Source organism: Pteropus alecto, unplaced genomic scaffold (genome assembly GCF_000325575.1).
Source record: "Pteropus alecto unplaced genomic scaffold, ASM32557v1 scaffold14, whole genome shotgun sequence".
Classification (NCBI taxonomy): Eukaryota; Metazoa; Chordata; class Mammalia; order Chiroptera; family Pteropodidae; genus Pteropus; species Pteropus alecto.
The window spans coordinates 8896841-8908375 of NW_006436810.1; the positions used below are offsets into that span (position 1 = coordinate 8896841).

Here is an 11535-nt window from a genome sequence, read left to right on the forward strand (position 1 = left end):
GTCATGTGTCTGCAGCTCACATCAAAGTGCTCGCTGCATTAGGCCAAACTCGCACAGTCGGATCCAAGCCTCACCATCATTGTCCCCGAGGTCAGCAGCCCCCTGGAAGAGCAGGGCCAGCAGATAAAATAAAAGGACCAGTGAACCTCTGGCCACACAAGCTCTCAAATGCAAGGGATGGCTAACAGGCCCTTACCTCATCTTCTTCCATCTCAGACCCCAGTGAGTTTGTTCAGCCTCTGAGGTCAGCCCCGGCCACCAGACATGACAGGAGACAAGATCTTATAAACCAGAATGTCAGTTAACATTACACAAGGCCCATGGCTTAACGAAGGAACCGTCACTAGAAGGCTTCGGTCTCAGGTTTAGGGAATATTCCTGTGATGGTGCCAGGCCCTGTCACGGGGCCTGTGGTGGCATGTCTAATTTATGCCAAATCTGGATCGGGTCTGGGAGGACTTGTGTGCAGGGCTCCTGTGGGAAAACTCCCTCCTGGATTCCAGATTAGGTCACGGAGGCCACAGCGTTAGGTAAGCCCCGCAGGTGACGGTTTAAAGGACAACCCGGCTTATCGCGAGCTTTCAACTTTCTGGTTTCAATCGGGTCCTGACACATAAAAAAACCAAAAATATTGAAGGGAAAAAGAAAGTCTAGGATCTCTTTACTACGTCCAGAAAAATATGGCAGGAATGTTCCAGAAAAGCCAAATTATCAGCAATCTTGACATTAAAGAGTAATTAACTTCACCTGATTTTTTATACTCGCATATCAGGGTGAACTATGGTACTCAAACTCATGACCCAGTAATATGTGTTCTCGGTGCAAGTGCAGTGATTCTGTCAGAAAAGCAGCTGACAATTCCATGAAATTCACCTCCCCACATGGAATGTTCCTGTGGCTGCCGTGACAAATGATCACGAACCGAGTGGCTTAAAACAATGGAAATTCACTCTTCCGGTTCTGGAGGCAGACGTCCCACAGCAACGTGCTGGCAGGGCCGCTCCCCCGGGGGGCGCTAGGGGCGGATTTCCTGGCCTCTTCCAGCTTTGGTGGGTCCAGGCGTTCCTTGTCTTGTGGCAGCACCACTCCAATCTCTGCCTCCGACTCCGCATGGCCGTCCCCGCCTCCTGTCTTCTCTTCTGTCCCTTTTAAGGACACGTGCCATTAGATTTGTGGCCCGCCTGGATAACCCAGGAGGACTTGATCTCAGGATCTTTAACTTCATCACATCTGCAACGACCCTTTTTCCCAGTAGGTTCCGGGGTTAGGGTGTGGACCTATCTTTTGGGGGCCACAGTTCAACCCTCTACACTTAAGTGTACTCTGGGCTTCCAAGTCTTTACAAAACTTCAAGTGCTTAAAAATCGATAGCCAATATTCACTTCCTTCCTTTGAAAAAGGAGGAAACTCTTCTCTTGTTCTCTATACCATTTGGAAGACAGCTGACATATGCCTCAAGGGTGAATGTTAAGAATCTGGTACAGGCAGAGGACGCGGACAAAGTGACTAGGAAGGAACCTCACTGAATCATTCTGTCCCACTGATTCCAATTTAAAAAGCATATAGAATAATGAACATTTTAAACGAAGCTTTGGACTTGTCATTATCCACCATGGTCTAAGAAATACCAGTAACAATAATCCCTCTTTTTATTGGATAAGTATGTGATGCAAGGTTACTGGAGTATCTCAATTGAACTTAGCCATCCACAGCTTCCAACTTCGCACCTTAGAATTTCTTTTCTCTGTACTATCTTGATAATCTTGCAAAGAACTCAGATCGGCCTGGCTTGGGTCTGATGTGCACTCACTCGTAAGCTAGTCAACAGTGGTGAAGGACGAGTCATAAAAAACCATATGACCATACGGCTCCTGCCAGAGATGCATGGTTAGCAATGGAAGCAGTTACTGTAGGAGAACAGCAAGCAGATGATGGCGCCGCTGAACACTACACACTCACGCTGTGTCTACACTGGACTTCAGAAGTGATGGAAGCTAACTCATGGAGAAAAGTTCATTCGTGTACATCCCCGGTTCTGAGTGAAGCTAAGAAAGGGGAGTGACATGAGCAGAGAAGAGAGGAAACAGAGGAAGAGAGAAATGAGTAAAACAGAAAAACCAAGGCATGCACAAAAATTTAACTAGTAATCACCTTCTGTCGTGGCAAATCACAAGAAAACAAGCCAATGTTCATTGTGAGTTTATTTTTCTGGTAAAGGATGTAAATTATAAGGTATAAAGACTTAGTCCAAATCCTCACAGGGCTGTCTGATGACGTGTGATAAACTGGATGCCGATCTAGCAGTACTGAAGAGTCCCACCTGAGCGACTAAACGATAATAGGCATAATTTACACAGAGGTAGGTCAAACTGCTAGCACATTTCAAAGTTTTCCCACATGAAAGGTAAAAATGAAAATGGTTTTCCAGTTTTTGGGAAAACGAGATTCAATTAAGCATACAACAAACACCCTTTTTCAAAACAGTGTGGTAAATTGAGGTTCTAAGTGCAAAAGTATCTGGGGACATTTTCAAAGTGCAGTCGGGAGGAAGGATGAGGGAGGCTCGGCCGCCGAGCAGGTGGGACTTCCGGCATTCTGCTCTCCTTCCCTTCACAATGTGCATGCTGAGTTAAATTCCCCATGTGCTCCAGTAACCATACCTGCTTAACTTGGTTGGACGAGGTGTTTCTCAAATCTATTTGATCAGGGAACCCTTTTTATCAGGACATCTACTTGGCAAACTATGGACAAGCTCCAGTTAGTTTCCTAAATCCTTAGAGTTTCCTCCAAATTTACTCCTGGTCCATGTGGCGTGGCATGGTTTTTTTGTTCTTCAGTATTTTCTCAACGTGATACCCTCACTTTCATTCCCATAGCAATTCCTAATTTAAACAATGTCAAGCAGCAAATGTCTTAAGTCTTCATTTGGAAATCTGGTATTCACACAATGAAAAAGTAAATGTCTTACATGGAAATACATTTTACTTAAATTTTATTTATTTTTCCTGTTATTCAATATAAAAATTAAGTGTTTATAAAGTCAGTTTTCTCTGAGTTGTGAAAAAACTGATCAAAAATCCTTTGGGGCAATGTACAAGTCCATGGGTTCTTTCTCTGCCAATGTCACTGTCTGCTACAGCAGCCTTTTGGTTGTCCCCTCCCCCGCCCAGAATTTATATTACAGACTGATGCATGAGGTCTTATACTGACATCAATACATCTTTCTTTTTTTAAATACTATAATGCTTTTGCTGCTATACCATAAAACACTATCACAATTATACTTTATCATAAATAAAAATTAAGGAAGTCCATACTGCCAAACTGAGTTTTGAATCTTCTAAATTATATTTGTTCACTCACCTGCCAATCTAAAAAAATCTAGTAATTTGTGAATTAGAAATGCTATAACTTAATTCAAAACCAATTATTTTTTTAAAAATTGGACTCAAAACAGTAAAGCTTAGCATCAGACAAAATCTACTAGCATACTATGGGCAAAAGGCCAACACTATGATATGTAAAGGTCACTTTATGAAAAATCCAAATAAAAATTACTCTCAAAATATTTTGTACATTAGAATGAGTTTACAAATAGTAATTTAAGTAATTTAAATTTAATGAGAGGACAATGGGACTTTAGGTTAGAATCTTACAACCAGAAAGAGAAACAATTTTAACATCGATTCTTATATTGTCAGAAAATTTAACCATTGATTTAAATAATTCTGTTGATTCTTATATTGTCAGAAAATTTAACCACTGATTTAAATAATTATATTGAAACAGTGCATGATAAAAGCTATGAGGTTAACAAATATTGAATCTACAATTAAAAACTAATCCTTTTAATTTTTCCCCCATGGACAAAGCACAAATACCAAGCATTTTCTACTTTTCTATCTCCATAAATTCCATGAGAATCCAGAAAAGAAAAAAACAAGTGAAGGTCAAACCTGCATCTGGTTAACTACGAAAACCCTCAAAACAGCACTAAGAAGTTTAAGATGATATTGGTGCATCCTGAAGAAAAATGACAAACGCTTGCGAACACTTTTTCCCACTAAAGCTTTGGTAAATTTGAGTAACACGTCCTGATAGTCTTTCCAGTGTTAATGTTTAGTAATTAGAACTACTTGCAAAACCAGTGCTGAGAGTTGATAAATATGGTGCCACCTGGCAATTTCCTTCAAGTTCAGCCATAGCACTGACTTTGGATGTGATCAGCACTGTCCCCACAGGGGCACCTCCCCTTTGCATGTAGGGGGCGCTGTGCAGTCGGGGACCAGATTGTAACAGGTGCTCTGGAATTTCAGTGAGAAGAGTTGCCAGCTAGAGGGAATAAACGAAAACGGAGAATGCTTTCCATGCTTTCCCCAGAGACGTAATCGCTATTTCATCCATGCCAAACCTAAGGAGAACGGAAGCTCTTTATTGCAGATAACCTGTAAGTTCAGAATTCCATCCTGCATTTTCTTTATAGGAGCAGAATATGCCGTACATCAATATCCATCTTCTTGTTGAATCTTCGGTAAGTTTATAGCTTAAAAGGAGAACAGAAACAGGATCCAGATGCTGAACGATGGCTTCGGCAATCTCATATGAGGTGGCTTTTGGGTCTGCCATAAAGTTTGAGTTTCTTTGTCGTGAGCAGCTGTGCCAGGCCATTGAGAAACACCAGAACGATGGCCATGGACATGACAATCACATAGTGGCTGATGCTACAGAAGGAGAAAAGATATTACAGGCAGAGGAAAAGCATTAAGATTCCTCTAAGTAATGTTTCTAAATGTACATACAGAAAACAAAATAAAGGATATCAATGACTTTAAAATAGATACCAAATTGTTAAAAAAAAAATTGTTATAGAAATAGTCATAAACATAATATCTTGAGATATCTCCAACAATTGTAGCACGTTATGAAAATGTCTGATTTGTATTAACAGTGCCTATGTCTTTGTCACTAGTAGAAATTGAATTTCAAAATCTAGCTTTAAGAAAAATAAAGATAATTTCCCCCCTCCAATTCTTGGACCCTCTGAATAATACCCACAGACTCCCCAAGATGTCTCCAGGTTAAGTATTCTGACATTTTAGAGCATGCTGTTCAATGCTTTGAAATAAATTAGAAGTACTTTGACAAAACTACCAGCCACAAAGAAAGAAAAACGTTACCCAAACTCAAATTCAGTTAAGTGAATATTTTAGTTAAGGAATCTAAACGAATAAAAAACATATCTCCTTATTAATCTCAGAGTCAAAGCTACTGTCTCCCAGACTTTTTGAAAAAGACAGAATGAGCACTATTAAAATTACACAGCCCTAGTTCTTGTCTATCAGCAATAATAAATGCTCAGTTTCTCTTTTTAAACAGACATTGTACTGTCTACACAGACCATGGTTTGATGATGAATTTAGAGTATCGGAACAAATTTAGGATGTAAATCAGACAAATACACAATAAAGCAGAGGCTTCATGCAGTGATACTAGTATAGTATCACCCAGGCTAAGCTATAGTGCAGATTGGCACGTTATTTATTTACAACGCATACCAGAGTTACACTTGATGATCTACCTTTGTAATAGATTCAGTTTTACATCCTTCAGCAAAGGTGGGAGGATGTTTCAGTAGGCCTATAACCAGGCTGGCTTGATGAAAGGAGGCCATACTTTCTCCCCCATTCTTGCCTCTACTGCCAGCAAGCAGGAGGGGACATGATGCTGGTTACAGCCCCTTCCCGGGAAAGGCCCCCGGAACAAGCCCCAGGGAACCTGCCTGCTGACACCTGGGTGCATGTAAAACAGGACAATTACCGAAAGGGACATGAAGACTAAGGGAAAAAGGGAAAAGAGGCTGGCAGGTCTCCCTTCCACCTTCTCAGTGACTCCAATTCGGTAGTGGGCAGCCCCTACAATGTCAGTTGCTGGCCCTACGCCAAACTAGGGAAGGCTTTGACGCTGTCAAGCACAGCCCTCAAGGCCGGGAAAGCACGGCCTCCGACTCTGAGCAGATTTTATTTGTAATTTTTGGTACTATTAACAGCTTTTAAGTGAGAGCCTCCAAGTGCAAAGTTTTATAGTTTGACAAGACTGTCTTTGGAAAGGCACGAGTTAAGATACTCTTATTTAGGATCTTTCTCTAGGTTTATCTTATAAAGTAAATTTGAAGTAGAAAAGAAGAATTGGCTAATTAAAAAACAAGAATTAACACTAGTTATGTTAGAAATCTGTGTCTGGTCTAGGATAGGCTCCTGACCTGAGAATAAAACAATAAAATCAGATCCTTAATTGCTAAACAAATATTAACTCGAAAGTAAGATTTTTGAAACTTTTGTTATTTTCACTGTAAAAATAATGTAACAGGATACTGGATTAGTAACATCTGCCCTAGACTGTCAGGTCCATGCAGGCAGCAATGATGACCTCTATTTTTTTCTCACTGCATCTCTAAGGTCCAATAGAAGTTCTTTTGGGTCTTCAACTAATATTTGTCAAATGAATTATTAAAGAGAGCAATTTTTAATTAAAAGAAATCAGAAAATCTTTTTTTGTTTTATATTACCCTGGAAGATTAAATCTGGACTGAAATCAGATTCCCCTAAAATAGAAGTCATAAACATATTATCAAAATTAAATGCTAAAAAAAAATCCCAAAATGTTTAAAGAAATAAAAAGGATCCACCAAAATGAAATAAAAACTAGCCCTACGAGATGTTATGTAAAACATAAAGATAAGTGTAATACTGGCACTAGCAGAAGCACGGAAGGGAACTGAAAGCCTCGTACACACTAGCGTAAAGAATCATCATAAAAGACGCACGCCTGTTCTGGCTGGGCTCGCTGTCCATTTATGGGCATGAATGAGATTTGATTCTCATCAGTGCCTGGATCCTGACTGCACACTTGTGAATTACTTTTCTCAGTCTCTGAGTCACATCGCTTAATGTCCTTCCTTCTCTCCTCAATGTTCTGTCACCTTCCTCCCCTCTCAGTAGATGACCGCTTATTTTATTGAGAAAACACTGATAGCACTAAGAGAGAACTTCTCCCCCCAAACCCACTAGCACACCCATATCTGTGCCCATATTTCCTCTCGCACCGGATCCTGTCTAAAACAAGCTCCTCCAATTCTATTTTGGACCCCATTCCAACTTTCCTACTGAGCACTTTACTTTTGCAACCATCCCTTCCTTCTCCTATGGTGCCAATTCCTCCTCTCCAAAGTGAGTGTATCTTTCACCACAGAGATGAGCCATCTCTCTCATTCTAAAAACAAATGAAAAACTCTTCCAAGGTCCATGGCTCCCTCCAGCATCATTCTAATTTAAATCATTCTAATTTTAAATTCAGTGTGTCCAAACGCAGCTCTTAATCTCCCACACTTTCTTTCTTCAGACTCACTCTTCCTAGAGCCTTTTCCATCTCTGCAAATGGCTTTACCATTCACTCAGTCACTCAAGATAAAAAACCTAGGAGTCACCTTTGATTCTTTTCATCTCCCAGCACATGCAATCCATCAACAAATCTACTAACATTTCTTTCAAAAGACTTTCAAATCCAGCCTCTTATCACCATTTTGAATCACGACCCTGGTCTAGCTGCCATCATCTCTAGCTCAGAATACTGCAACGGCCTCTTAGCCAATCCTCCTGTTCCCTCTCTTGGTCCCTACAGTCCACGCTGTGGCTAGAGTGCTGTTTCAAAATGTACAGCATATCAAATACTTCCCTGACCAAAAGTCTAATGCTTCACCTTACACATGGAATAAATGCCTAATTCCTCACAATGACCTTCGAGGCCATAAGTGACACCCCAGCTGTTGGTCTCTCTCCCTACCAGGTTCCCATTCGCATCGCTCTAGTCACAACCACCTTCATGTTTCCAAAAGTATTTACTGACATGGGGAAATGGTTAGCATAGAAAGACAAACAACGACAACAAACCAAAACCTTGCACCATATATGGCTGCACATAAATTAAAGCTAAAAGGATGTATGTCAACATGTCGAACAGCGGTTCTCTCTGAGATATTACGTTATGGGTGACTATCTTTTTTCTCCTATATGCTTTCAGTATTTTCTATAATAAGCTTGTGATACATTTCTATGCAATGTTTACAAATTATGGTAGGTTTAGCCATAGAACTCTTAGGTTGCATTCATAATTAGCACAGAAATATTCAACTCTATTCTGCCTGTTTCTCACAGGACATTTCAAAATGTGCACTGGTTCCCGAGATCAAAATCCTCAATCCAACAAGCTGAATGTAATCGTCTCGAAGTCTTCATATCATAAGGTTTACTCCCAAAGCCAGAGACTGAAGTTTGGAGTCAGAGGTGAAATGACTAAGTGAAGGAGTAAATCCATGAGGACTATAAAAGATTGCACTACGGAAAGTAAACAAAATGTGGCATATATCCACACGATGGAAGACCATTTGGCAATGAAAAGGAACAGGGAACTGATAGATGCTTCAATATAAATAAATGCCAAAAACATTATGCTAAGTGGAAAAAGCCAGATGCAAAAAGACTACATACCATATGATTGCATTTACTGAAATGTCCAGGATACGCAAATGTATAGAGACAGGAAGCAGATTAGTGGTTACCTGGAGCTGGGTACAAGAGTGGGGATAGATTGTAATCAAGCGAGGGGAAGTTTTTTGGTAATGGAAATGTTCGAAAACTAGATTGTGGTTAATAGTTGCATAACTCCATAAATTTGCTGAAAATTACTGAATTCTTTTTTAAAAATCACTCAAGTCATTTAAAATCTTAAAATGGTTGAATTTTATGACATGTATACATATATTATACCTCAATAAAGCTGTAAAAAAAATAATTACATTCTAGCAAATTTTTGTCCTGTTAAATTTTGCTATCACTTTTAGACCTTTTATCACTTTTAATATTTTTAATTACTTTAAAATATGAAATGACTTGATTTCTTAACAGTTTCGTAAAATCAGTAGATGACCCATCCTCAACTTTATGAAAGTCTTTAAAAAGACACAGATCACTCATCTACCATACAATGGCCTGAAATGACTGAAGGTAACAGAACATTAAGGAGAGAAGAAAGGACATTAAGCGATGTGACTCAGAGACTGAGAAAAATAATTCACAAGTGTGCAGTCAGGATCGAGCACTGATGAGAACCAAATCATTTAAGCTAACATTGCTGTGGGGACAGTGTGAAGCTCACCACCTTCATGCAATTCAGCCACAAGGCGTTCAGCTTGATATTTTCCATCAGTCAAGTCTTGTGTCATCTCGACATAGCAGAGTTAAAGAAACATCAAATTTCAACTTGAAATCAATTCAATTGTTCCAACTCTCCCCCATGACTATTTTGAAACAATTTATATTATTTTTAAAATTAAATTTATTTGGGGTGACATCATTTAATAAAATTATATAGGTTTCATGTGTACAATGAATAAACCATAATCTGTATACTGTAGTGTGTGCTCTCCACCTAGTCAAATCTCCTTCTGTCATATTGAACTCCCTTTACCCTTACCTCCGACTCCCCCCGCCCCTTTCCCTCTGGCAACCACTAAACTGTCGTCTGTGTCTATGAGATATTGTTTGTCTTATCTGTTTGACATCATTCAAATGAGCAATTTTCAAGTTCACATGTGTGATGGTAGACAAGGAGTCTGTGTGTGGAGGGGCACACAGAATCACCAGGCAGGCCTTTTCAGCATGCACAATGGGTGACAAAAGGCTGATTGTACCCCTCAGTCAGGGTAATGGGCAAAAGAAGCAGATCATATCTGTCAGACGTACTGGGGAAGAAAAAGGTTGAGAAGCATTGATTTTAATAAAGCTTAGCATTCATTTTAAGAGTAAAGATAGTTTATGGCACTTAATTACATTTAGGAGGATATTAAAATATTATTAAGCATAATCACGAGTTTTCATTATATCTAAAGAGAAAGGATATTTTAGCTGTCATTTGAATTGCAATAAGGTATTACAATAGTGAATGTAGAAAACAATTAAAGTCCAATGAACACCACTATCAAATCAAACTACTGTTCAAACTGATGATGCTGACTCTCCACCTCATATCAAATACATTTAGAACATAAATTTAAACATATTTTTATAGTTATGAAAATTACCTCAAAGGAATTTTCTCACTAGTTTAAAAAGGCACTTCTCTCAGTATACCATATAAAAGGCAATACTCTGTAACGTTTATGACCTGCTATGAATGAAGATACAGTGTAAAAGATCAAAAGAAGGAAAGACTAAATCACAGCACTGTCAGCCCAATGCAGCTTTACGGCCTGGGCAGGATGTTTTTCACATGGCCATTAAAAGAGCACCTGATGCCACAGGCTTCTCCAGAGAACCCTGAACTTACAGCTGAGTTTCAGTCGATTATATTGACTGGTGTGTATTCCTTCAAGAATCTCAACTTAATCCTGGTAAAATCAGCTCTGAAGATGCATTTTAAATATATTCTATATGTGTGTAAAAATATATAAAACTATACAAAATATATAAAAATATATATAACTATACCCATAAACAGATATATTATACTGTCTCATGCCCTAGTAATGTAATCCTTATTTTAAAAGAAACTATTATTTATTAACCCAAAACTAATAGCTAAGGAATCTCTCAAACCTATGTTGAAAACCCACTGCAGTCACCAAGAAGATACTATAAACATTGCTGATACAAGCCAGACTACATTTATAGGGTTGGTTGGCTCCGATTCCTCTCCAAAATTCTGGGACACATTCTCACCATTTCTATATTTATAAAGCAATAAATCAGTGAGGACAATAGGACATCATTCCATTGCTATGAATAATGGGCATGAAATAGCTGAAGATATTAACTGTATTACTAATACAAAAGAGTTTAGAAATAAAATTTGTCACAAAGGGAAATCAGTACAGGAGAAAATTAGGATAACCTGGGGTCCCATTAAGGGAACTGCCAGTTATTTTAATAACATCTGCAAAATGACAAGAAAGATCTCAGCTTTTCAAATATGCATTCACATAGGAATAATTAGAAACCCAAAACTTAAGCCAACATCCTTATAAACAAAAAGCAAGAAAAGGTAAAATAATGCAGTTTTGATATGTGAACCCTATTATACGGTGCTTTAGTTTTGAATCTTAAAGCATGTCCCTCCATTATCCACACCTTTTCCTGGCAATAGATTAGATGCTTATGAGATGCATGAACCACTCCTAACCCTGACACCTGCACCACATGGTTCCCTGTGGCAGTACATGCCACAACTGCTGTATAAGATACAGAGAGATTTTACATTTCTAACTAACCAATGAGGGCAGCAGCAGCAACCAAAGCCTCACCCTGCAGCATCGTTGGGGCAACTCTCTTTAGAAAGCCTAATTTCATTAGTGCAGGTTTCGTTTCTCTATCCTAACCCATTCCACTCCCTCCCCTCCCTTCTGCAGTCACGCTTCTTTCTTAAGTGGGCATCTTTGGGATGGTAGAGTAAGAGATAGGGAAGACAGACAGACCAGGGAAAGGA

At 39.1% G+C, this 11535-nt stretch overlaps 1 protein-coding gene across 19 annotated transcripts in view; it reads right to left on the reverse strand.

Annotated features, from left to right (window-relative positions):
- Nucleotides 1-2975: 2975 nt before the first annotated feature.
- Nucleotides 2976-11535, reverse strand: part of PIGN (phosphatidylinositol glycan anchor biosynthesis class N) — an 81460-nt gene continuing 72900 nt past the window's right edge. For all 19 annotated transcript variants that reach the window (XM_025048118.1, XM_025048117.1, XM_025048120.1 and 16 more), the window contains one exon: nt 2976-4721. In XM_025048118.1, coding sequence (XP_024903886.1) covers nt 4598-4721 — 124 coding nt within the window. In that variant the 3' untranslated portion in view covers nt 2976-4597. The remainder of the gene's footprint in view (nt 4722-11535) is intronic.